At 42.1% G+C, this 27,886-nt stretch overlaps 1 protein-coding gene across 1 annotated transcript in view; it reads right to left on the bottom strand.

Annotated features, from left to right (window-relative positions):
• Nucleotides 1-26,522, bottom strand: part of itpr3 (inositol 1,4,5-trisphosphate receptor, type 3) — a gene marked incomplete at its 5' end in the record, with an annotated part of 188,451 nt that extends 161,929 nt beyond the window's left edge. The window contains 2 exons of the mRNA XM_083975602.1: nucleotides 6,624-6,694; nucleotides 26,431-26,522. Of these exons, the coding sequence (XP_083831728.1) occupies nucleotides 6,624-6,694; nucleotides 26,431-26,522 (163 nt within the window). The remainder of the gene's footprint in view (nucleotides 1-6,623; nucleotides 6,695-26,430) is intronic.
• Between the last annotated feature and the right edge of the window lie 1,364 nt (nucleotides 26,523-27,886).

The raw sequence follows: 27,886 nt of genomic DNA, 5'->3' as shown, positions 1-27,886 counted from the left end.
GACTGCAGCTTGTCCTCTGGTAAGGTTAGGTACAGTATGGTAAGGTAAGGTATGTTATGGTTAAATTAGGCATAGTAAGGTAAGCTAAGCTAAGCTAAGCTAAGCTAAGCTAAGCTAAGGTAAGATAAGATAAGCTAAGGTAGTACAAGTTGGGGACAGTAAGGTATTGTTTCAATTCCACCATTAAGTGACAAAGTTGACTTTGACTTTGACAAGATTCACATGTTGAACGTGAGGAAGTAAAAAAACACTGATTATAGTGATAAAAAGTGTATAAAAGTGTAGTAGGTTTGACAAAATACAAAAGCCCCTCTAATAAAACAAGAAATAAACATAGGATAAGGCAAGGTACAGTATGGTAAGGTAAGGTATAGTATGTTATGGTTAAATTTAGCATAGTATGGCAAGATAAGGACGGTATGGTACAGTAAAATTAGGTAAGGTATAGTAAGGTAAGGTAATACAAGTTAAGGAACAGTAAGTACAACCTGGACCTTATTTCAAGCATAAAATACGATCATTTACTCACCCAGACAACTTTGGTGTCATTTGGAGTCGTTTTGACGAAATTAGCCCCAGTGGAGCGGCGCGTATATCTGTATAATGCGAGAACACGGGGCACGCAATGCAGCCTCTAAATAACACATTATCCGCCGCAAAACTAGTTCATTTCGCCAATATTTTGTTATGATACACTAGCGCTATTCCCCTCCGAGCCCGTGGTGGCATGTTAACAACATGCTGCGCCTGTAGGTTGACCTACTAACCTCCGACCTGGATGATGTCATCTCCGACCGCGGTGCGGCGCGGCTAACTTGCTACCACTAATACTATGGTTTGTTTCTGCGTGTTTCTGACTTGTCAGAACAAAATGAGCAGCTGGATGAAGTTCAGCTTCCACAGGCTTCCTCTCCTCAACCTGGACTCACTAAAGCTACGGCTAGTTGAGCGGACCCAAATGCCGAGGCGGAATGATTATTATCAGAATGAGCCGGGCAGCGGTCGGAGATGACATCATCCAGATCAGAGGTTAGTAGGTCAACCTACAGACCCCGGATGTTGATAACAGCTAACCCCGGACTCAGAGGGGAATAGCACTAGCGTATCATAACAAAATATTGGCGAAATGAACAAGTTTTGCGGCGGACAATGTGTTATTTAGAGGCTGCATTCTGCTGCCCTGTGTTCTTGCATTATACGCGCCGCTCCACTGGGGCTAATTTCGTCAAAACAACTCCAAATGACACCAAAGTTATCTGGGTGAGTAAATGATCATATTTTATGCTAGAAATAAGGTCCAGGTTGTAAAAAACGGAAATTATCCTTTAAGTTAGGTATAGTCAGGTAAGGAAAAATAAGGTACAGTTACGTAAGAGTACAAAAATCATAGCCTACATACCAACAACATTCTACAACACAAACACCACAACACTAGCCAGTTTAGCATTTATTATTAACATACTGTACATAACTGATCTATGTATATAAAATGTTCTTTTCTTTAAATTAGGTATTTTATACTTTGATGTTGGTCTCGATGTCTTTTTGTCTTGAATGTTGCATTGTGCGAAATGACGAGCAAACTGTTGTTTCAATTCCACCATAAAGTGACAAAGTTGACTTTGACCAGCTTCACATGTTGAATGTAAGGAAGTGATAGTGATAAAACCAAGTTTAGTAGATTTGACAAAATACAAAAGCCCCTCTAATAAAACAAGACATAACCAAAGGAAGACTTCAACTGTTTCAATAATAATCTAGATACTGTACATGATTATAGAAAGAGAAAAAATCTTGATGAAGAGAATGTATTCTGAGGGTACTGGGGGCAGGACTAGATAAGCTTTTGCTTCTCCCGCTGTCCCTTTTGGCCATGTTGCTGTATTACTTTAACTGAGATAATGTGTGATGAAGTCTGTTAACATGTCCGAAATGAATGAATAAAATAAAATAAAATTAGGCAATAAAATGTGATACAAGACAAAAGATGGAGCAGAGAATCCAGTGGTTAAAGGATGTAAGAGAAAACAGAGAGGAGAGGTAAATATTGACTCTCCTCCAGCAGATCCTGCACACTGTGTGTGTGTGTGTGTGTGTGTGTGTGTGTGTGTGTGTGTGTGTGTGTGTGTGTGTGTGTGTGTGTGTGTGTGTGTGTGTGTGTGTGTGTGTGTGTGTGTGCGTGCAGGTGTGTGGGGTTCTAAAGCAAACAGCACTTGCCTATGTGTAATCACTCCAAATGGTACTGTTAATATCTACATCCAGGTTTTAAGTCATCTTGACTTAGGGAAATGAGTTTTTAACATGTGTACACAGCCACACACAGACACGTACAACCACAACCACACACACACGCTTGGTTGTGTCTTTAGGACTTAATTAATTTCCGGTTCGGTGTTTTTTGTCATGAAACACAACCTTGTGTTTGTCTTCACTATTCAGCCTTCAGTTTTTTTCCTGAATACAATAGAGAGCCTAAGCGGAAGCAGGAAGTAACGGTCACCATGGGACCTCAACTCTGAAAAACTCGCCATTCAAATGAACGGGACTGAAAATTTTATTTCGTGATCCGTTTGAATTGTGCCATGAGAAAAAAATATGACCTCTACCTGTTTAAAACATCACGTTTCATCCCGAGAAATCAGCAGTTTGTTGTAAAGCTATTGTAGAATAAAATTCAGAAGAATCTGTAAGCAGAAAGACTACAAGTCCAGTAGGTGACGTCACACACCAAATGCCGCGCTTTCCCGTGTCAGTTGGTGACGTATTTTTTGTGGGACACAGATCTGTAGTCCGTAGAGCGGTCTTTACACAAAATACATTCTTCTGTTGCCGTTTTATGATAAACGGCTGATTTCTCGGCATGAAACATGATGTTTTAAACAGGTAGAGGACATATTTTTTTCTCATGGCGCAATTCAATCGGATCACGAAATAAAATGTTCAGTCTCATTCATTTGAATGGCGAGTTTTTCAGAGTTGAGGTCCCATGGCGCCGTTACTTCCTGCTTCCGCTTAGGCTCTCTATGCTGACAACATGTTGGATGGTGAAAGTCTTGATAATGTGGTGCAATCACAAAAATCTAAAAAGAAAACAAACAATGGAAAACCATTGTTATTCTCTATCCCACCGCCTCATGTCACCAGTCTAATAAAGGCCTCATGTCTCTATCAGCTCCAATAAAGGAAAAGTATTTCTCTCCTCTCTCTCTTGCTGTCCAGGACTGAGATCAAGTTTGTAGGCTCTCCAACCCACAGTGTCATCTGGTGGACCCTGGTCTGGACCCAGTTCAGAGCAATCCGTCTCTCTCAGTAGTGATTGGCACTTCTTGATGGTATCACATCAGCTCACACACACTGAGACGTGTTCAAAAATGGAAGATAACTAGAGGCTCTGGCTTGTTACTAAGATTTAAATGTTTGATACCGTGCTCAGAGATGGCAGCCAACCAATCAAGATGTTTCCAGATGAGCAGGTCGTTATAAATAAACTAAATTACAGTAAATCAACATCTTCACTCTGATTATTGGAGCAGGAGAAGTTTGAGAGGAGTCAGTCACTCACTGTGATCTACTTCTAAACTAGTTCAACTGTCCCAGAACTCACAGAGCAGATGGTAACCTGCTGCTTTATATTTATATAGCCTATATATATATATATATATATATATATATATGAGTGTGCCCTCATCAGTCAGGGGCCAGTGGAAAATGTTCCCTCTCTCTCTGATGATTGAAGCTGGACTCGCATCACACACACACATTATTTATATTTCATACACTGGGGGTTTTGATGGGTCCCCATGGTAACACCCAGGACTGAGGACCTAAACCAGGACGGAGGAGGCCGGGCCCCCACCAGGAAATACTACATCATAATGTGCAATAAGTTCTATCTTACTTAAATTGACAAAATAAAATTCTCATGATTCCACATTTCCTGATATATAAATGGTTCTCCTGTTGATGTCAACAAACCTGTAACATCAGTGAACATTAGAGACAGATATCATCCTGCACCTGCTGTTCTCAACTCTGGTTATCATGAGGTCATTTGATTGATTGATTTATACAGTCATTAGTTCTTGAGGACTTAGTATGGACACCTACCAACAAACCAGCTTGTTTATTCTTTTTTTATGTAGCTATACTACAATTAATCCTATATTGAAGAATGCAATTTCCCAACTGATCAAAACATAAATTCCTATGTATCCAACTGTGCACATAAATCAGGAAGATGTTGTTCTCTAGGTCTACATCACTATAGTAGTTGTTTTGATAACTGATCACACTGATTAACTCTGTCTCAGTGAAGACAACGAGGAGTTTCTATTTGGTTATAAAAAAGTCTCACGTTACAGTTTTTCTCTATTGGTTTGGCTCAATTCTTGAAACAGAAATTACATTCTCAAAATAACATGGACAAATCTCCAAACCACCTTGAAAATGTTCACAACAGAATGGCATTTCTCATTGATTTAATCAAATTGCAAATGTCTTCGTACATGTCTCAAGTGTCTTAGTGCATCTTTGCAAATGGTTATGTACAAGTACCCTAGAGTTAGCACAATGAGCATACATTGAGCACATTTTCCAAATGAATAGATCTTGCTGATCTAAGCTGATTAGTTGATTCTCAGTCTAATGGTTGCTCTCTCCAAAACATGTCAGCATGATTTCACTGTGTAAATCATCATATGCACAATAGTCTGTTCAACTGTCAAAATTAGTCAACATACTGTAGGCTAATACCATGAAAACCATATGAATTTCTTGCAGCATTTCATAAATTTATGACAGTAATTGACAGTCAGGTGAAATTAGAACTTGACTAACGAAGGAGGAGTTCCTACATCTCAGATGACCAATCAATCAGCTGTTTAGCTACCTGACTGGTGCTGTCTATGATTGTGAATGCTGCCAAACGCGTATATATAGAGCTTATATAGAGCGGATATTTTCCCTCGCTGCATCGCGAGGGAAAATATCCGCTGTGATGTTGATGAAAATATGTGGCCAATCAGAGCGCAGCGTATGGATGGTCAGGAGGATGAAGATGGTGGCCAGGAGACAGAGGGTGATGACAGTGATGACCAGTGAAAATGTCTCTACTCGTGAAACTTTGTTTACTGCACTATAGGCTTGGTATATTTTTTCTGTTTTTTTTGTGTTCATATTTCATACATGTACAGAGAACTGTAGGCCTATACATTTTGTTTTTACAGTACATAATCTTGAGTCACTTTATGTAGGCTATATGTGAATAAAAATTGTTACAATTTCCTTGGCAATATGAGTGCAGTGTGTGTGATGTCAAACTTTGGAGGCTGCTCTTACTGTAAAGTCCTTTTCTTAGGTTTTATACGTCTCTGCCATAGTGACAAAACATCTAAGCATTTTGACTTGCAGTGCTCACAGAATGCCACAGGGATGATGCATTTTGGGGGCACTGACTACTTACATGAGAAAGAAGTTTGGTTTTGACACATAAGTAAACTGTTTTGGGAGAGATATGAGGTTCTGCAGCTCATCCATGGTGTTATGCTGAACCATCCAGTTTATTTTTGGTAAAAGCACTAAGTGAATGCAAATGAGCCAAAAGCAATTGAGAAAGATCTTTGCCATTTTGATGGTACTGACACTTTACATGGTAAAGGAATCTAGTTTTGAAGCATGTGTGAACAGTTCTGGGAGAGATATGCGCTTTTGCTAGTGAGCTGTAATGTTGTGCAGAACTGTAAGACTGTTTGGCCAAATGGTCTTATAGTTTTAAGAATGTAATTTCTGTTTCAAGAAATGAGCCAAACCAACAGAGAAAAACTGTAATGTGGATGAATCTACGCTACCCACACTTGTTAATGGCTCCATTTTCACTAAATCTATCGTTTTGAACCTCTTTGAACCTCTGACTTTAATTAGATTAGATTAGATTAGATTAGAAAACTTTATTGATCCCCAAGGGGAAACTGCTTTGCCACCCAATAAAAACACATACATCCACTTAACAAACAATACAAACATTTCCATACCATTGCACAAAACTTATCAACATGATTGGATACTTAATACGACAGAGTAGGCTGCTCAAAGCAAGTGATTTAAATTAATATTAATATAGGCAAGGATAAATAAATAAGTATACACCTAAAGATAAAAACAACAACAACAACAACAACAACAGAAAACCGCTATTTGTGGTTAAAATAATTCTTGATGAACGAAAACATGAGTCTGTCTTGTGCCGGTCAAAGAATTTCATGGTGCGTGCGGAGGCTCATAAATGTAGTGTGAAAACACTTCGCTTTTCCAAAACTCCTCGTTGTCCCTTTAATTATTTAATTTAGTTAATCAGTTTATTAATCAACCACAAAACATAGTCAGAACTCATTTGAAAGTCATTTTCTAACCCTAACCCAAGCTAGAAAACAGTATAAAACTCTATGTCGAATAACTGAGCTCTTATCTGAGTACACACCCACACACACACACACACACACACACACACACACACACACACACACACACACACACACACACACACACACACACACACACACAAACACACACACACACACACACACACACACACACACACACACACACACACACACACACAGTCCTACCTCTGAATTTCTTTGGAGGATTCTCCAAATCTCCAGCTGCGGGTTCGACCACACAACGGTCATCTACCAACCTGCAGACAAAGACCAGACAAGGAGACACATCATTAGTCATTCAGGTGCTGATGATGGGATTTAAGGGGTTAATTAATAACATTTTTTTTTATGCTGTCTGGGTATTTTAATTTGCTGCACATTTGCACTTTTGATGCTCAAAAATCAACCGATATACTGAGTGTTTTATTTTTCACTGTGTTGGCTGACAATTAATTCCCCACAAGAGAATGTTGCACTTAAATACACACCCTAAGTTTAGATTCACACTGATATGACGCTCATTCTTTATGTTTCACACTTCCACTGAGCGAGCAGGATCAGATAAAACAGTGATGTTGCGCAAACTTTGCAAACTGATCTGAACTCAGTAGCAGTATAGCGACAACCATGAAACATAATAATTCACCTTCACAGACATGTGCACGAGAGGTGAGCAGAGATGAATCACTATGGTTTGACCCGCAGCCGGCTGTGGGGTGACTTGCAGTTGATTTGTTAAAAAATTTGTGAAGACACAATGATACAGTGCTTTTTTTTGTTTTTCTGAAGAGGACAGGAAACGACACCCTGACGCTTCGCTTCGATCTGCCGCTTGTGGTTACTCCTCTTCTATTTTTAGACGCTTGTTCTCACCGGACGGTTTTGTGAGTTCACACTGAGACGTCAAGTGGCGTCGAGCGGCTCAGTCACACTGGTCAACTTGTCAGCTGCTGTGAAGCGATGACACACAGCTGGTGGTCCTCACATTCACAACTTTTTAGCATCTTATGACCAACATATGTTCAGAGAGAGCAGAGGTCCCCTGGGCTCAGATAGTATTCACCGCACCGCTGACCCCAATCAAACACGTCTGTTGTTCAACAGCATGATCTGTAGTTTCTCTTTGCTGAGAGCATGCAGCTCAGCATGTCACATCTAAAATGCACCAATGCAACACAACACATCTCAGGATCCAGTGTGGGACCAGAACTCACACTTTCTTGTGCAGGTCACCACCAGTGTAAAAGAGATTTAGATTTCTATCGGTTTCAACTGGTTATATACTGTAGGTTTAAAGGGATAGTTCACCCAAAATTGAAATTTCACTCATTATCTACTCACCCTCATGTGGACTAAGGGCTGGGAGAAGTTTCAGAGTCCTCTGTGGCTTCTCTTAGTTACAGGGGGTCTCGGCGTAGCAGTGCATGTCCATATAACGGTTGCAAATGGATACCAACTGTCTTCGTAACAAAAAGACACACCAAAAAACATCCAAATACCTCCATGCTGCTCGTATGTAATGTCCGTCTTGTATTGAAGCCCCGAAATGCGAAATTGTCCTGAAAAAAATTTAATAAGTCTATATTTCAAGCTTGTTTGTAGCGAAAGCTCCTCTTCCCGTATGGACGAACCAGGGTCTGTCCTCTTCCCAGTTCGTCCAAATTTGACTAACCGGGAAGAGGAGCTTCGAGAAGCTTCCGCTACAAAACAAGCTTGAAATATAGACTTATTTAATTTTTTTCTGGACAATTTCGCATTTCGGGGCTTCAATACAAGACGGACATTACATACGAGCAGCATGGAGGTATTTGGATGTTTTTTGGTGTGTCTTTTTGTTTACGAAGACAGTTGGTATCCATTTGCAACCGTTATATGGACATGCACTGCTACGCTGAGACCCCCTGTAACTCAGAAAAGCCACGGAGGACTCTGAAACTTCTCCCAGCCCTTAGTCGACATGAGGGTGAGTAGATAATGAGTGAAATTTCAATTTGGGGTGAACTATCCCTTTAATAAGAATTAAAAAAAAAAAAAAAAAAAAACTTCTGCCTCAAAACATCTGTCCCTCAGAGCACTTCTTCGTGACCTCTTCAATCTGCTTTTTTTTCAAATTTTCATTCCACGTGCGCAAAAAGAAACAGGAAGTAGTTCTAGCAAAACACAAAACTAAATATGTTTACTGTATTTACGTGTTCAAAATAGCTACAGAAACACAACAGCACTCGTCCACACATGTCTGCTTTATTTGGATACGAGTTGTCAGTGGGGGGCATGCAGCGGATGAGTGCAGGAAGGGGAGAATAAAAGAGACGTCATGGAGGTGTGACTGCAGAGATGATTTAAAAGGGACAAAACCCTCTGGATTCAGCCAGAAAAGATCTGATCACGACATTAAATATCTATCAGCGTCTGTGTTTTAAAGGGATAGTAGCATTTTGTGTGGGGTTGTATGATCTACAAATAGCCCCCAAGTACTTTAATTGCAGTAGAAGACTCTCTACACTCCTCCCGTTAGCAACGCCTCTTTTAGGCCGCAAAAATAGGCTGTTTCTTTGGGTCCATTCACAACAATGTATGTTGTAAATCTCTGGGCAGGGCTATGGGCTGGCGTTGCTAATGGGAGGAGTGCAGAGAGTCTGCTACTGCAATTAAAGTACTTAGGGGCTATTTGTAGATCATACAACCCCACTTTAAAAAAAAATGCTAGTATCCCTTTAAGGTCTAACTAGGAGATCATGGAGGTTCATGCTTTGTATTTCTCTTTGGTCTGGAAGCAAGTGGAAAAAGTCATTTTGATGTGTAGTAATCTTGTTTTCTGCAGGTTTACGGCTCAGATTAGACATTTAGCTTCGTGTTCTCTTTTTTTTTTCTTTTTCTGTTTATGTAAAGTACATGTGACTATTTAAGGTCAGAGCAGGGATACCTGACCAGTCAGAGCACGACTCTGTGTGCGGTCATTAGAGGAAATCTCTCTTACCATCAGTGTTTAGGAAACAGAGGGGGGCTCGGTGGAGACACACACACACACACCTGTTAAATCTCTCTTTTCATGCAGTGAGCAGACAGACTGCACTCAGCAGGATTACCTGTCCATTCATAAACACATTAACTACAATCAGCAGGAGGCCAGGTGTGTGTGTCTGTGTCTGTGTGTGTGGTCCTGGTATTACTCATGCTGGCGGGACCGAAATTTGTTCACACCATCACATTAAGGGGACTTGTATTTCTTAAGGGGACAAAAGCCTCAATCATTAATTCCAAGGTGAGTGTGTGAGTTAGGAGAAAACTGGTGATGGTTCAGGTTCCAGGAAATGTTGAAAAGTAACATATTTTCTCATACTGTGGTTTCCCTCCCCTGAACCAGAACAGGTAGAAACCAAGATGATCCACTGGACTGTGACATAATCAATGTTTCATTACCTTTAATTTCACAATAAGAGTCTAGTTTTGTATGATGTGTCTGCAATATCTTTTAAACTGCTGCAATAAGGGTCAGACATTTGCATGCTGGTTCAGTCAGACCCATACGAGCCAATTACAAAGCAAAACCAAAGCATGTAAACAAAACAGGTGTGTGAAGTGATTGCGGGAAGCTGCAGCTGCAATTTATTAGAAGATCAAGCTTTTATGAGCTCTGCTCACATAACTCATCTAATCACTGAACTCATGACAGGCAGAGAGGGAAGATGGACATTGGCTGATTGTGGTTATATAAAGGTAAGATGACACATGTTCACAATACAGTTTTGCAGTTATCACCTACAAAGCTCTGGGCTTTATCTCCAACCTGCTCAGTCCATATATAAGGATTCATGCTAATTATATCACAACCCCGGTAGTTCAGTTTATGTGTTGCCTTTTTAAAACGTCTGATTTTAGAACTCCCAGAAATATACTGTAACATAACATACTAATATAAAGAAAATTAATAATATACATTACACTGACTTGATACAATTAAATCACAAGAACAGAAACTCTGAGTGTGTCTGTGTAATTGGTTTGTCAGATTGTGTGAAATGTTTTAGTTTCTAAAAGTTTCGCCCTCTCTGATAAATGCTGCACATCCTGGATCTGCAAACAAATCCGCAGTTTTACCTTTTCCTTTGTTCATTATCACTTTTCCTTTTTTCAATTCTTTCACCAACTCCTTTCTTTCTTTCTTTCTTTCTTTCTTTCTTTCTTTCTTTCTTTCTTTCTTTCTTTCTTTCTTTCTTTCTTTCTTTCCCCAACCAATGACAACAGCCAATCAGTTCTTTTGTCTGCCGTGTGTCCCAGTCCCAGGTGTGTGTGCATGTCTTTCCCGACGCTTGTGGGTGGGTACTGCTGATTGCTCTTTTCACAAAGTACACACACACACACACACACACGTACGTGTACACGCACACACAGGTATGTTGATTCAGTGACTAACGTTTGGCTCAGCTCTCTGACAGGTGACCCACTGTCAACATCTGTGTGAGTATTCCTATCAGACTGACTCTGACTCTGACTCTGTCTCTGGGCCGACACTGAAACTGTGTCATTCCCTCTTTTCTTTTCTTTTTTATCTTCACATTTTCCCTTTCTTCTTGGCTTCTGACTTTCTTCATTCCTTACCCTCCTCTTCTCTTTTGTCCTGTTTCATTGTCCTTTCTTCTCACTAATTATTCAGCTCTCAAACTTTTTTTCATTCACTTTCCTTCTTTGTATCTTTCCCCACATCCTTTATTTTCTTCATTCCCTTTCCCTCCTGTTTCTACTTGTCATTCTTTTCTTTTTACATTATTTTTCTTTCAGTCATTCATCATATATTTTCCTACACTTCCCTCCCTTTTTTCCCCATTCTTTACTTCTCTCCATGTTTTCAGTTTCAAATGAGTGACTTTCTAAACACTGATGCCTCTGCAGCTTCACTGGCTGTGACCCATCCTCCAATGACAACAGAAAAGTCTTGGTGTTTTTTTCCCTCTGTGAGCTCCTCCCTCTTTTTTCATTCCAGCGTTAAGCTGAAGTTAATGCATGTCACTATCAACCACAAACTCTGTGACTCACAGATTCTCTTTGGTCAAACTGAGGACAAAATGTAAACTGTGGTCAACTGCCCCCACCACTTCCCCTCCCCCGCCCTCCCGCCTGCAGGAAAACGGATTTGAATATGGATTGAGGTATTTGAATTCATCCAGGTGTCTTCCACCTCTGCTGCTTGACAACAGGAAAAAACCCAACCCCACAACTACTATACAGAAACATTTGCTTAAAGGGATAGAACCCTGGGCCGGAGGGATACGTGAGTTGGTTAGTTCCAAATAAAAACTGTGTTTTTCCTGCACTTTGAAGGGCTGGAAAAAATGATATTATAGCGAACAATGGAACTGTGTAATGTTTTTCACGTAAAACCTCTTTTAGGCTGCGAAAATAGGCCGTTTCTTTGGGTCCATTCACAACAATGTATGTTGTAAATCTCTGGGCAGGGTTATGGGCTGGCGTTGCTAACGGGAGGAGTGCAGGGGAGTCTTCTACTACAATTAAAGTACTTAGGGGCTATTTGTAGATCATACAACCCCACTTTTTTAAAAAAAATGCTACTATCCCTTTAATCAAAATACCTGGACAGGTAATGAAAAGTAATCAGCAGCAATCAAAATCAATCTGAGGTGAATTAAAGAGAGAGGCTTGTCACTTACACAATGTATAATAGACTCTTGTCTTTTAAACTCAATGATGGCTGAAGCTCTTGGTAAAGAAGCATCAACACAACCTGCTGACAGCAAGAAGCCATGCGTGGAGGCTGAGAAAACCTCTAGCAGAAAGCAAACAGTCAAGTTAGGTGGACAAACTGTAAATAATGCTGACATATTGGTTCTGCAGGAAGAATCTCCACAAACATCATCTCAGCTTTAACTCTCACATCAACAATTATTCACGAGCAATGCTGCTGGGATGTTCAGGGAGGTGGAATATACTCCAGGGACGTGAACATGGAAGGTGGAGATGGAATGAAAAACAGCAGCTGGTAAAATGTTTGTGAGCTCAGTTCCTGTTTGAATCTAGTTTGTGTTGATGCAACAGAATTTGCCTGTAGGGAAACCTGTTGGTCCCCTTCTCTCTATCTGTCTCATCCGTCTCACCTGGAGACAGCAGGTTCTCCCTATTCAAATGTCTCCAGCTCAGTTGACTCCAACTGGACACAGGCAATGAGCAAACAAACACGCAAAGGCACCTGGCCTGTTTAAAACTTACTTAATGGCCAAAAGTATGTGGACAGCTTAACATCTCCACATCCATTCAGGCACCATCACTCAGGTCCAGCACTGATGTTGGTGGCCAGGTTTGGATCACAGGGGTCAGGACTCTGCAAGCCAATCCAATGCCCAAACAGGAAATCCACCACAAAGGTTTTCAGTCGTCCAGGTCATGATTATCCCAGAGAACTCAACTTAAAGGGATAGTTCACCCAAAATTGAAATTTCACTCATTGTCTACTCACCCTCATGTCGACTAAGGGCTGGGAGAAGTTTCAGAGTCCTCCGTGGCTTCTCTGAGTTACAGGGGGTCTCGGCGTAGCAGTGCATGTCCATATAACGGTTGCAAATGGATACCAACTGTCTTCGTAACAAAAAGACACACCAAAAAACATCCAAATACCTCCAAGCTCCTCTTCCCGGTTCGTCAGGGTCCGTCCTCTTCCTGGTTCGTCCAAATTTGACGAACCGGGAAGAGGAGCTTCCGCTACAAAACAAGCTTGAAATATAGACTTATTTAAAGGGACAACGAGGAGTTTCTATTTGGTTATTTAAAAGTCTCACGTTAATGTGGATGAATCTCCGCTACCCACACTTGTTAATGGGCCCATTTTAGATAAATATATTGTTTTGTCTATATCGTTATTTTGTTATTATAACTTTTGGTTTTGTGGCGAGTCATGAGAATAACGCCGCCGAATCGCCTTTTATGGTCGGGACTACGACGGTATGTGATCGTCTTCGAACCTCTGACTTTAATTCTTGGTGAATGAAAACATGAGTCTGTCTTGCGCCGGTCAAAGAATTTTAAGGTGCGCACGGAGGCTCATAAATGTAGTGTGAAAACACTTCGCTTTTCCAAAACTCCTCGTTGTCCCTTTAATTTTTTTCGGAACAATTTTGCATTTCGGGGCTTCAATACAAGACGGACATTACATACGAGCAGCATGGAGGTATTTGGATGTTTTTTGGTGTGTCTTTTTGTTACGAAGAACAAAGGGAATGGCGTGCTCGACTCTTGTGTAGAGGTAAAACTGGGTACTGGCTCAAAAATCGAAACAATGAAAAAAACTGAAATGGCAGCACTCACAAAATAAACTTGAAACATTTATTTAACGCACAGCAGTGCCTGACGGACGCGTTTCAGCCCTTGGCTTTCTTCAGTGTTAAATAAATGTTGTATGCCGAGACCCCCTGTAACTCAGAGAAGCCACGGAGGACTCTGAAACTTCTCCCAGCCCTTAGTCCACATGAGGGTAAGTAGATAATGAGTGAAATTTCAATTTTGGGTGAACTATCCCTTTAACAAGTCCAGTTTCCCTAGACATCAACTGTTGTGGGTGTCTGCACAATTTTGGCTACAAAGTGCAGAACTACATACAAGTACAAATCTGCAGTCAGAGAGATAACCATAAACGGAGGTGAACGTGGAACAGAAGGATTAATCAGAAATGGACCCCATTTGATGAATCAGCCATTAATTATTAAACCCCAGACTGAGGCAGAACTCAGACACAGTTTTGTTCTCTTTGTGGGTTTGTTGTGTTTGATTAAACGGGTGGAGGACGGACACAAGGAAGTACAGCTTTATTTACACTTCTGTTTCCGACTGTGTAAACAAGTTTGTACTAAGAGCTGGTATAATATGATGATAATAATGATCATTAGGCCTACCTGTGTTTGTACAGTTACTAAAGTTATATCTGTTCAGTAGCACTTGAACTCTGTAAATCTCTTGGAATTTTATTTATCCTTCTGTTGACCCTCAGACCAGAGGTCCTAGTCTTGAGGTCTGAAGGTGGACTCTCTGGGCCTTTGGGCTGTTGGGGATTAACCTCCTGAGGGGCGCTGCGCAAACATTTGCTTTTGGGCCCCTGTAACCCTCCCACTATAAATGGTATAAAAGATTAGATGATTGATTAATTTATCTATTTATTGGTTGAAAGAAAAGTTCTTGGCAATTGTGATTATTGATCAAATTCACAAGTTACATAATCTAAAAGCAGATTATTTTGCAAATGCCCCAGTGTCTGTCTATGATATTACACATGAAGCTGTGAGTTAAGAAGCCTAAATGATGCATTAAAGGGATAGTTAACCCAAAATTCAAATTTCACTCATTATCTACTCACCCTCATGTCAACTAAGAGCTGTGAGTTCCTTCTCTGATACCCCTTTCCCACTGGCCAAAAAACCCGTTTAAACCCGCTAACAATCGGCTTTTAGTGGCAGTGGGAAAGGCGCACGGAGCCGCGTCGACGCGGGTCGACGCGGGTCAAACGACTCGGCAAGCGACGCGGGTTAAAATCGCCTTTAATCGGCTCGGCTCGGCTCGGCTTGCAATGGGAACGCCAGACCCGCGTCGACCCGCTAATTTACGTGATGACACTGAACGTTACGTGACGCTACGTCATCGCGCCGGTCGCGTCCTGGTCTCATCCGAGACTGGGATCAAAAGATGAAAGAACACTGACCAAAAACGATAGAAAAAAAGAAAAGAAAAGAAGCGACAGTCTGTTTAACTGACGTGTTGTGTTGTGCCACGGACGTCCGTCATCCGGCCGCAGCAGACTCTCTGTCCTCCGCGGTCCTGGTGCTCCAGGTCAGCCAGCCAGAGAGTCTGCCTCGGCGGACGGACACTCCGCGGCGGACGGCTGTGGCATGACTGTGTGTGTCTCTTGCACCGCGGATGAGAGCGGGGCGACTGGTTTATGCTCTGTCTGATCCCTCAGCGGGGGGGCAGACTCGGCTCATTTTGGTCAATGGGAAAGGGGCCAAATGCCGATTGTTAGCGGGTCGACCCGCGTTTAAAAAAACCCGCGTCGACCCGCTAATTTTAGTGGGAAAACGGCTTGAGTTACGGGGGGGGGGGGTCCACGCAGCAGTATTTGTCCAACTTTCTTCACCCAAAAAGACACACCAAAATACATCCAAATACCTCCATAGTGCTCGTCTGTAATGTCCCTCTTGTATTGAAGCCCCGACATGAGAAATGGCTTCCGCTACAAACAAGCTTGAAATATAGACTTATTTAATTTTTTTCGGAACAATTTCTCATGTCGGGGCTTCAATACAAGACGGACATTACAGACGAGCACTATGGACGTATTTGGATGTTTTTTGGTGTGTCTTTTTGGACGAAGAAAGTTGGTAGGTATCCATTGACAACCATTATATGGACAAATACTGCTGCGCGGCCCCCCCCGTAACTCAGAGAAGGCACGGAGGACTCTGAAAATTCTCACATCTCTTAGTCGACATGAGGGTGAGTAGATAATGAGTGAAATTTGAATTTTGGGTGAACTATCCCTTTAATTATTAATGAGTTGTCAGACTAATCAAATGATAATAAATAATGGAGCACTAATACACTACTTCAGATTTAAACACACAGTGTTTACCAACAAATACACAAGAGAACAACATAAGATACAATATGTTCAATTAGGGCTGAATGATGTGCAAAAAACATCATAGGCTACTGTATTATATGGGCACGTATTGTGATTGCAAATGTCCCTTTATGGTTATGGTTACGGTTCATTGTGCTGCCCTAAGATAAATAAATAAAACTTTGATACTTCTCAGGACCACGAGATTCACTCAGAATTGAACTATTTCTGTGGCTTTAGTGGGTCCAGTTCCTGAACAGTAAAACCAGTGGTAACAGTGAACTGGGCTCTGGTGGTCCAGGAGAAAAATTTTTTTTTACACAAACATGCCTGAACAATTCTCTGTGGACAAATTGAGCCAATGACGTCTCCTTCCTCACAGCTGTTAGAACATGACGCTAATGTGACTAAACCAAGTGACCTACAGTTTGCATTGTTGCCACTGAGATCAGTGAAAGTCAACAATCGAAGTTAAAAAAGGTCAAGTAAAAGGTCAAGATCCAGTCACACACACTAGGGTGGGTGTAATAACACAGTACAGGAAACACACTCACACACTGGCACATTGGCACAATGGAAATCTCTCTCGGACATACTCCATACCACTTCCTTTTCCTGACGTACAAGCAGACATAGCTACTACCAATGTGTGTGTGTGGCGTGTGTTAAAGGATATGCTACACAGTACAGCAGACACTCACTTAAGAGTAAAATGGTTTGAGACTGACTGAAACTGAAAAAAAAAAACAGTTTCATAGCTTCAAACCTGAATCTGTAGAAATTGCATTTACTGTATTTCTACTTCTCCTTTTTGTCTGAAGGCAGAAATTAAATGATCTAACGTCTGAATAAGAGCCAGAAAATCCTCCAAAACTGGCAAAGATATGTTTGAGGTCATTTAGAAAGAGTCTAATTACAGACTTTATCCAGCAGAGCTGAGGCTGGACTGGGACCTGCTCCAGGCCTGGGCCGCTTCACCCCAACATTCAAAAAATAACTGAAAAGTATTTTTATTTTGTCCTGAACAATTTGAGCAACCATAAACATGCTCTATTCAAATAATCAACGTTTCCTGACACCTGCCTGGTTGATGTGGCCATATAAAAACTGGACACAGAAGAAGGACATAAAGTTGTTTTTCAATATAAGGCTAAAAATTAACACATGTTAATGGAAACAGCATTTGGACATGTTTCCCATGGCAACAACTGAGAGAGCTGCCGAAGAAGATCATCAACTCCAGCAGTAACTTACATTAATACAAGATGGTTTTTCTCTTTTTAAAAAACACCTTTTAGACACATCCTGCTGATAAGTTTCTGTTTTACTCAGAGAGGGGAAACCAGCCGCCCACCCTGCTAACAATAACACTGATTACAAGACTTTAGTTGGTGGGGTTATTGTTGATGACTGATTGACTCAACAGGTGGTTGACTAGATACTTGGGAGCACATATGCGCCACCTTTTTGCCCATGCTAGGGGTGGAGTCACTGGCAAGATGGAGAAGGTGAAGCAGTTCACTCAAAGGGATACGCCAACATTTTTTTTTTTTTTCGTGTCTTGCCTCACTCCCGAGTCCATGACAACCAGATAGACACCATCCTTTCGACTGTGCGTGCAGTAACAAGGGAGATCGCCCGTAATTAGCTTAGCTCAAACACTGGAAGTGTATAGGTAGTGTTAGCCTGCCTTCACCTAAAGTCATCAGAGAAACTCTCTTCAGCAACTCTAAACGGAAAGCGGCGGGCCGATCTTCGTCTCAGAGCTGACAAAACTCTTCGGTATAAGGCATCTTGAGCGGTCAAATGCCGGTAACGGGACCAGATCGGTCAAAACGGAGGGTTCAAGCAAAGACGGTTTATTTTGGTTCAAACTAGCTACATCGAGGGTAGGTTAGCTTATTTCAAAGTAAAAGCACAAATTCTATCGTCATGGTTTTCTGTATGTAAAGGGCAACGGGTGTTTTATTTTGTGAAAGTAACCAGAAGTGCGTTGGTCACAACGGCTAGCTTGAGTAGCGCCGAATTCGTCCGAACAAAATTGTAAACAGCTGGTATTTAGACAAATTAACAACACACTGCTGATCTAAACGGCTACTTTCTCGCCTAATAATGTTTGAATGTCGATAAAGTGATATATTTACAGAGTTTAGAGCTAAAATGAAATCAGCTTCTGACTGCTGATTTTGGCTCAGGTATGAGGCAGGCTAACACTACCTATACACTTCCAGCGTTTGAGCTAAGCTAAGTAAGGGCGATACAGGCTTGTTACGTACAGTCGAAAGGATGGTGTCTATCTGCTTGTCATGGACTCGGGAGTGAGGCAAGACACGGAAAAAAAAGTTGCCATATCCCTTTAAAGGTAGAGTCTGGGGATTTGTTCATTGCAGTTTGTGGGTTAGGGTTAAACAAAACATTCAAACTGAGTCCCTCCTCTTTGGCTCAACTGTGCAGGGCTCCCGCCCCTGATAGCAGCAGCAGCAGTAGTCAGGACTGCAAAGAAAAGGAAATGCAGTCCGAGGGAAGTGCTGGAGTGACGAACCGATACCCGGCCGTCCCTGAAAACGGGAGCCTAGAGTGTTAAGCTGTAACGAGTAGGAGGGCCGCTGTGGTGAGCTGGGAAGCGGGTGGTAGTAGTGGATGCTAGCCACTACCGCTAGCGGCGGCAGCGGCACTCTTCATGTCTGTGGCGTGGAGCAGTGCGTCTCTAATGCAGCGGAGACAGCTCCGTGACACTACTGTGTAGGCTGACTACCTGTGAGTGCTCGCGGCAGCGCCGCTGCTCGTTGAAAACAGCTGTGATAACGTGATTTGAGGTCCAGAAACGTTTGTAATATCACTGGAAAAAGTCGCTAGATTTGTCGCTAGTCGCTTTTGACAAAAAAAAGTCGCCAAGAGGGTTTGGAAAGTCGCCAGATTTAGTGAGAAAGTCGACAAGTTTGCAACATAGGTGATGATTAAGCCAGATTTCATATAGGTCTAGCATTTTTTTTTTTAGCAAAAACCTCCAGACTCAACCTTTAAAAACTGTTTTTCAGAAACCATCACAGAGGCTACTTCCATCTTTATTTACAGTCTGCTTCATTTCCTCTGGCAAAGCAGATCATTCAGGGAACGAATAACTGAGACGGAGCCTGACGCTAAACCTGCTGCAGCCATATGCTGTGCTTCAGCTTGCCATGCTTACGCTCATCCTTTTTGTTTTGATTCAGATTTAGGATACATTTGACTAAATACTGTATGATTCAAACTGACACTAGGTTTTCAACTCAGGCCCAACAGACTCTGATAGGGAAAGAAACACAAGCAGCCACTACTGCCTTTGGTGGCAACTCTTGATAAACATTTTTAAACAATAGCTGTACCCTAAGTGGGTTTGTTTTCAGCTACTTAATGTAAAAAGTATGTGATACATTTTATCAGACCAAGTTTAGGGTGATTTTCTTTGAATCCATCAGCAAGAGAGACACAGGGTGGAGGGAGAAGAACAGGGTGGAGCTTTTCATGGTCTGTAGGGACCAGAAGAACCTAACAGACCTTGTCCTGGACAACACAGACATAAAATAATAAAAAGACCCCTCACATTTGACTTTTCCACAGTCTTCTCCCACAGTCGCCTTGTATCAGCAGTGCCCACTACAGAGCAGCAACAACAGCTTGGCGGACAGTGCACTGCACCTGCAGAGCAGACTGTGTGCAGGTTGCTGAGTACACCATAATGGTGTAACATCTGCTGATCATCAGCAGTTCTCACATGGCTGCTAGTTAGCATTGTCTGCCTGTGCTTCGTGGTTTCAGATGTGGTGAACTAGGGGTGGGCAGTATGAACAGTGAAACGATATGAATTTGGCCAATGGTAGAGATTTTGACTATCAGGGCCTATCGAGATAGCCCATGTTGATGATGCCATTAAAGGTGTACAGAAAAGAAAATTGAATTTGAGCCCACTCTGGGTCATAAAATTAGTGTAATAACTCATCTATCAGACGATGTAGGCCAAACTTTGTGCAAAATTCTATTTTTGAGTAAATCCGGGATGAAAGTGTGTTTTTTTTTTTCGCATTGGATAATGCAGGCGCACGGATTATACGTCAGCCTGTACACGATTCACCAGCCACTGATATTGGATCTGTCATCCGTCATTCAAACGTCTGAGACACGCACACACACACGGAGCTCGGTCTCGCCCCAAGCTTTGAATGTCCCGCCTGCTCGATAACGACCAACCAAATTAGTTTTCCTTACTCGGGTAAACTCGTGTTGCAGCTCGTGACAACTTAATATTGCAAGTTTAAAATGTGTTGTTCTGGGGCGGTGTGGGGCGCAGTGGTTAAAGCGGCCGCCTCATGTAGAGGCTACAGTCCTCAACGCAGGCGTCCCCGGTTCGAATTCCGCGTCGGGCAGACCTTTCCTGCATGTCATTCCCCCTCGATCTGCCTCCCCCTTTCCTGTCTGTCTCACTGTGCTATGAAATAAAGGCAAAAAAGCCAAAAAAAAAATAGTTGTTCTATATTCTAAGGAAAAGAAACCTGTTGATCTTGAAGGATTTCTATTTCAAATATGTGCAGCTTTATTTTTGTGCAAAATAAAAAAATATAACGCAAAATTCTCTGTTACCGACAAAGCTTCAATTTACACCGTAATATAAATTTTAGGCCATATCGCCCAGCCCTATGGTGAACTCATAGTGATGGGTAGTCCTGTGACCTGAGTGTAAAGCCATGGAGTAGCATACAAGAGGTAATATAGTGATACACTGAGGCCACAGGCGGAGCTAATCTACTCCCAGCTGGTCCACACCTGTATGTCAGAGGGCTCAGATTCACCTGTTCATGTCTTAAAGCTGAAGTTAAATAACAAACAGGTGAAACCAGAGCATCTGGGCTCTGGTCCAGATGAAAAGCTCCTTCAAAACCCCACTGACATTTATAACAACAACAGCCATAACTAATGATCCACACTCAGAACAGAGATTCAACAGTTTCCAGCATGTCAGGTGATGCTAAATGGGAGTTACAACAGCTGGTGGAACACAGGCCAGACAGGAAGTGAGGTCACAATTTTTGCACACACGCAGAAGACAATGACAAAATAACTATACAAGTCAAAACAAATACCAGCGGACTGTAGTTGATGTCTAAGTGTGTTGCCGATCAGATCAGAGCAGTGTTGAGTAGAGATTTGAAGGGGAGCATGACTGGAGCTGTGGTAACACACATAGGTTCACACAATGCGCACACACACACAGTTCTCTACCTGTTCAGACATGTCTCTGTTGCTTTAACCAGCAGGTTGACACATTCAGCTTCAAACTTTTTTAAGTATATTTTTTGAGCTTTTAATGTCTTTAATTGATAGCACAGTGGAGAGAGAGACAGGAAATGGGGAGGCAGAGAGGAGGAATGACATGCAGGATAGGGTCGTCCGATGCGGGATTCGAACCGGGGCCGCCTGCAGTGAGGACTATAACCTCAACGTGGGACAGCAGCTCTACCAATTCAGCTTCAGTTACGGTAATACTGTAAAAAGTATTCTACACAACTTACTAAACCTTTTCAGCTTGAAAAGTCAAATGTCAGGTCAGGTGCTTGAACAGTTTAAAGGGATAGTTCACCCAAAATTGAAAAGAAATGTGGTTACAGGACTTTTAAAGTTCAGAATACAGTAGTGGAAACACTGGAGACTGTCTTGAGAAATATGAAAATAATTAAATAATCTTTCTCAGGTCCCTCTTGGTGGTCTTTAGCCTCAGGCTGGTGGGAGTCACTGCTCCACAGCACCTTAAAGTGATAGTTCACCCAAAATTGAAATTTCACTCGACTAAGGGCTGGGAGAAGTTTCAGAGTCCTCCGTGGCTTCTCTGAGTTACCAGGGGGTCTCGGCGTAGCAGTGCATGTCCATATAACAGTTGCAAATGGATACCAACTGTCTTCGTAACAAAAAGACACACCAAAAAACACCCAAATACCTCCATGCTGCTCGTATGTAATGTCCGTCTTGTATTGAAGCCCCGAAATGCGAAATTGTCCCAAAAAAAATTTAATAAGTCTATATATATCAAGCTTGTTTTGTAGCGGAAGCTTCTCGAAGCTCCTCTTCCCAGTTCGTCCAAATTTGATAGCCGGGAAGAGGAGCAACCGTTATATGGACATGCACTGCTACGCCGAGACCCCCTGTAACTCAGAGAAGCCACGGAGGACTCTGAAACTTCTCCCAGCCCTTAGTCCACATGAGGGTGAGTAGATAATGAGTGAAATTTCAATTTTGGGTGAACTATCACTTTAAGGTGCTGTGGAGCAGTGACTCCCACCAGCCTGAGGCTAAAGACCGCCGAGAGGGACCTGAGAAAAATTATTTAATTATTTTCATATTTCTCAAGACAGTCTCCAGTGTTTCCACTACTGTATTCTGAACTTTAAAAGTCCTGTAACCACATGATGTCACGAGGACCATGACTGTGATGTGCATCTACTTAAACTAGTGTTTTTTTTTGTTTTTGTTTTTTACAGCTAAGAGCCATTGTACATCACAGCAGCAGCAAACTAAATGCTGATCACTGGAGTCTTGGCAGTGGTGGCACCAGAGGAAGAAGAAAACAGGGTCTAGGATCTAAACTACGGAAACCAAGAGAGTCCACATCAGACTGAATGAAAATCTAATGGATCCAGACACGCAAGGCTAAACAGACAGAAACAAGTGATAAAGTGAATCTGCTTCATGTTATTGTGTCCGGCTCCCTTGTAACAGTCTGTCTCTATATGTTCCCGGTTTGTGCCTGCAATGAATTTATGGTCACCTTATCCCCCTGTTTGGTGTTTTATCTACAGTGTGGTGTCAATATTCTGCTGTTGTCTGTTATTTGTACAGTAACTCAATGAACTGTAATTTAACACAGCATCATCGTCATGGTTCCTACAGAGAATTGACAGTGTGTATACAGATCTGCAGGGAGCCACGTTAGGGTTTGTGTAGCTCGGTGGATTTGAAGTCAGATGATCATGATTTAATGTTACAGATGTTCTACCACTGTTAGTTTATGGCAATCTTCAGTATATTTTGTTACTGGTAAAAAAAAAAAAGGAGTAAGTAGCACTGAACATGAGAAACTGTTAAAGGTCCATACAGTATAAAGGTAGATTCTCTGATTATAGATCCATGTCTACGTTCTATACTAATACAGTGAAAGTATCAAAACCTCAGTCCACATCCTCAATTCACACAGACTATATTCAGGAACTGAGCCCTGAAACCAGCTGTCAGGACTTCTGTCACTTTGTGATGTCACAACAAACCAGTCGTCACCCTTAGCCACACCTAAAGCCACTCCCACCTCGACTCACTATCAGAACCTTAAGAAATTTGGTTTCTCTTGGTACAGTGTTTCCTCTACATTCATTTAGGAGTGGCGGGCCGCTCAATTTTTTCAATCGCGTCACCAGGCTCTTCAGACAAGCGAAGAGCCTGATGTCTGTTAACTCCGAATTTTGTCTGCATTCTGGTTCCCGTCTGTAATCACCAAATTCACCAAAATAAAAGTGTTCACCAACATAAAACTTATAAAATAGACATTAACTTGTAATAAAATAAAAGCAAAATGTTAACTTAATGGCTCTGGGACTTTCTTGTAAATTATATTCCTTAAATTAAAGAGTTTCACCTCATTTTATTAGCTTGGTGCTTTTATTTTGACGGAAAGGCCTGTGTCTCTCGTCCTGGTTCCGTTTCCCAGAGATGGGACCAAGTCACACATGTGCAAGTCTCAAGTAAGTCTCAAGTCTTAACCTTCAAGTCTCAAGTAAGTCCCAAGTCATTTTTCTTTGGGCAAGTCAAGTCAAGTCAAGTCACAGGTTATGTCAAGTCAAGTCCAAGTCAAGTCGTGCATAGGTCAAGTCAAGTCCAAGTCAAGTCACCTTATTATTGCAATTTCACCCGCAGAATCTAATCTAAATAAAGTGAAGACAATATATTAGAATAGAATAGAACATCTATTATGTCTTATGTCTTATCATGTCTTATAATGCATTAATGAGCCTCTTCATACCTGATCTGATCACAAAAGGTTAACTCCTACTACATCAATAGAATAGAATAGAAAATCTATTAGCTATATTCTATCATGACAACACTATTCTCAGCCTGCACTCATACCAAGTAGTTAGATATTAATTTGATATTTTATATTCAAAAGTCAAAGAATGTGTAACATTGAAACATTCCTGGATGCTATGAGTGACAGGCAAACAGCAAACAGCTGTTTAGTCACTGCAGATTCTGCAGCAGTGAGAACGTGAGGCTGAAGGAGAGGAGATTTTTTAATTTTTTAAAAAGGACACTTTAGCTTCTCGCTATGGTAACGCTGGTAACAGGTGACTGTTACCGTATGTCTATTGGTTACTGTGCGTTGTCCCGACGCAGCGTTAATGAAGCAGCGTCAGGCCGCTCACCGTCACTGAAACTCCGGATGAAATCTCTGAGCTGCGAGCGTGATAGCACGCCATGGATGTATTATATTATAATAGATCCATGTAGCACGCCCGCTGCAGCGACCCTGGAGGCCCCTCCGTATCAAACCCCCCTCTCACTCTCCCCCCTCCCTCTCTCTCTCCAGCGGTCCTTTCAAAATAAGTGCATAAAAAGTCCGGGGGAAAAAAAAAAAACACCGACTGAGCTGGTGCCGTGCCGGTGAGAAATTCAGCGGTGGCGGCTGGTCATTCAAGTCATTCAAGTCATTCAAGTCATCGTGTCTCAAGTCAAGTCAAGTCCCGAGTCTTTAACCTTCAAGTCCGAGTCAAGTCGCAAGTCTTTTATTTTTTGTCAAGTCAAGTCAAGTCGCATCAAAATAGCGACTCGAGTCGACTCGAGTCCAAGTCACAGTGACTCGAGTCCCCATCTCTGCCGTTTCCTACCGGAACAGCGAGTCAACGGCCCCAGACTAGTGGTGTTTAGCTAAAATCTACTTTATTCTTATCGGATCATTCAGAAAACAGCTAGCAAATCAGAAGATAGCCTCAGAACCTCCTCTCCTCTGATTGGCTGACTGACTGACCTGTTGTTACCAGAGCTCCAGAGATAAATCTGACAATAGTTGCACTACGAACCCCACTCTCATGAGATTCTGTTACTTATGGATGGGATTATACTGAAAAATGAATTCATCCATCTTTTCACTCAAGACCCCTCTAGGTCCCCGGACCCACTGGGAAACACTGCTCATGTGTGTTCATACACAGATAAAAGCTGAATAATTAATCAAAACTGAAATCGTAACGTGGCCAAGCACAATATCCAAATCAGAGGAGCTCCTGTTTTTGATAAAGATAAAATGTGAGACATTGTTGTGCATTGTAAACACCATTAGTGTAGTGCTGATACAGGCCTACAAAGCATTTCCTCCAGACACGAGGGAACATGTTGTTAAAGTTTGGTAAAGGGACCAAAAAAAATCACCATATTATATATTTTCATTGAAAATGCAAAAAAAAAAGAATTCCTAAAACCACAGCTCACAATTTGGCAAAGTTACCCCAACTTGAATTTTTACCATATTATCCATCCCACACAGAACCACATATTTCTTTCTCATGATACTGCAAATATCTGGAGACCACAACAATAAGTCACATTTGCCCAGTTTCTGACGGCTGCAGTTAAAGTCAGGAGTCAGATTTGCACTGGCACACGTTCGATCCCCTGCCCCTCCTGTCCACCTTACACAACCGCTTAGATATCAGTTTGAGTAATAGAAAGTTGAATAACACTTCAGATACAAGAGGAAAAAAAGTTAAATATGAGAGAGAAACAAAGGAGAGAGAAACAAAGGACATAGCCTATGATGGGAAATGTGTTTTATCGTAAAAAGTCATGTCGTTATTAATTTCACAGGTATTGTGATTCCAGTTCATTTTTGTAAACCTTGTAACTGCTGAGAATATGATTTTCTGACAGGGGGTCTGTATAGCAATGGTGTTAACAGTGTGTAACAACGTCCTTACACATTTTACTTTCTTTTCTTTTCTTTTGGATATGGCCATACCGCAGATTACTTCAATGAGGCCTAAACTGAATTATCCAATAATGAGAGACACAGTGACTCTTCTGATTAAAAACACTCAGCATGCCCATGCACAGAGCAGATATAAAAGTGGCCACAACAATACATGGTCAAATAAAAATGAATGAGACTATAACTTCACCGTCTCATCTCAGCACTTTGAGGTCAAAGGTCAAGCAACGTGAACATTATCGCCTAGTAATCTCAGTTGTATGTCTCGTGCCGCTCTGAGCTCCCACTCGGGGACGTGTGCAGGTGTTTCCCCCCACACCTGTCCGCTGACTGACAACCTGCGACGGGACAGAGACAGACACAGAGACACTCACCCCAGGGTGCTGATGAAGCCGTTGACCGACCCCTCGGCGTACAGGGACACAATATCCCCGATGTGGAGGAAGCTGGAGGCAGAGTCCGACATCCTGGACCTGGATCTGGAGCGGATCCGGGTCCCGACGACCACCACAACAACAACAACAACAGCAGCGGTGGTGGTGATCCAACAGGTCGTGGAGGAGAGGAGACACTTTCTCCTCCGCTGTCCTCCGCGGGAGACACGAGGACTACAGGGTCTGTTTGAGCCTCACATAAGGCAGAGAGACCAGGGGGGAAGACTCCAGTCAGTCCCGACCTGGACGATCACCCTGGACAGCTCACACCGCTCACACACACAAACACACTCACACACTCACTGCCGGGTTCTGCAAGACGGCAAACTCCTCAACCTCCCCCCGAAGAAGTTGGCAGATCAACAACCATGAGAGCAACAGCTGATCGGTCCTGGAGGCTGCAGAAGACACCGCACAGCTACACTGATCCTGTGTGTGTGCGTGTGTATGTGTGTATGTGTGTGTGCGTGCGTGTGTGTGTGTGTGTGTTCGGATGTTATGTGTGTGTCGGTCCAGGAGTTGAAAATGTGCGCGCAGAGGTGTGGAGCCAGAAGAGCACGGCACCGCGCTGCTCCCGCCTTCCCTGCGCTTAGTCAGTCAGTGTGTATGGGGGCGTGCGTGTGCGCGCTCACGCCAAAGACTCCGGTATTTAAAACCAGGAAGTGAGTCGAAGTGTTGATAAGGCTGACAGACAGCTTCAAGAAAACTGCCGCAGGCACACACACACACATACACACACACAGGCAACAAAAGCAGCAACCCAAGTGTGACACACAAGCAAGGGAGCGTGCAAGGGTAGGGCCCCCACAAAAAAATCTCCTATTACCAAAATGCACACAATTATAAAATAAAATAAAATAAAAAGTAGGAAAGTTCTGTATCGAAAAATAAAATCTTAGTCGAGGGTCACCTGAAGTCAGTTTCTCCACAGTCTGTTGCTCAGATTCTTCATGGGCAGACCTTCAGCTTTACACTACATCTTTTGAGAATAGGTTATAGACTACTTCATCAAACGTACAGACACATCTTCATAAATGTTTTTGTGAATAAAATATTTTATGTTGTTAATAAAATAGAGGAAGGTCACATTACATTTATCCTGTGTTTATTTGAAGTATTGATAGGCTATGTTTGCAAAGTTGACATCTTTTCTCTCAGGCTTCACTCTGGAGCTATAAGGGCAGTCAGCCAATCAGAAGAGAGGAGGTTTTGAACCTCTTTTCTATGGCTTGCTGTTTTCTGAGTGATCAAATAAAATACAGCAAATTCAGGTAAAACACTCAAGAGAAACTATAACCTGCCAGATTTGGGTCCGGGTACAAGTGGGCGGGGCTTGGTGACTGCTTTATTGTGACGTCACAAAGTCCTGATGGCTTGTTTTAAAGCTCGGTTTGTG

Source organism: Trachurus trachurus (genome assembly GCF_905171665.1).
Source record: "Trachurus trachurus genome assembly, chromosome: 7".
In the NCBI taxonomy this organism is placed as follows: Eukaryota; Metazoa; Chordata; class Actinopteri; order Carangiformes; family Carangidae; genus Trachurus; species Trachurus trachurus.
The sequence above is the reverse complement of the archived record's forward strand: the minus strand, read 5'-3'. Positions and strand labels throughout refer to the sequence as shown.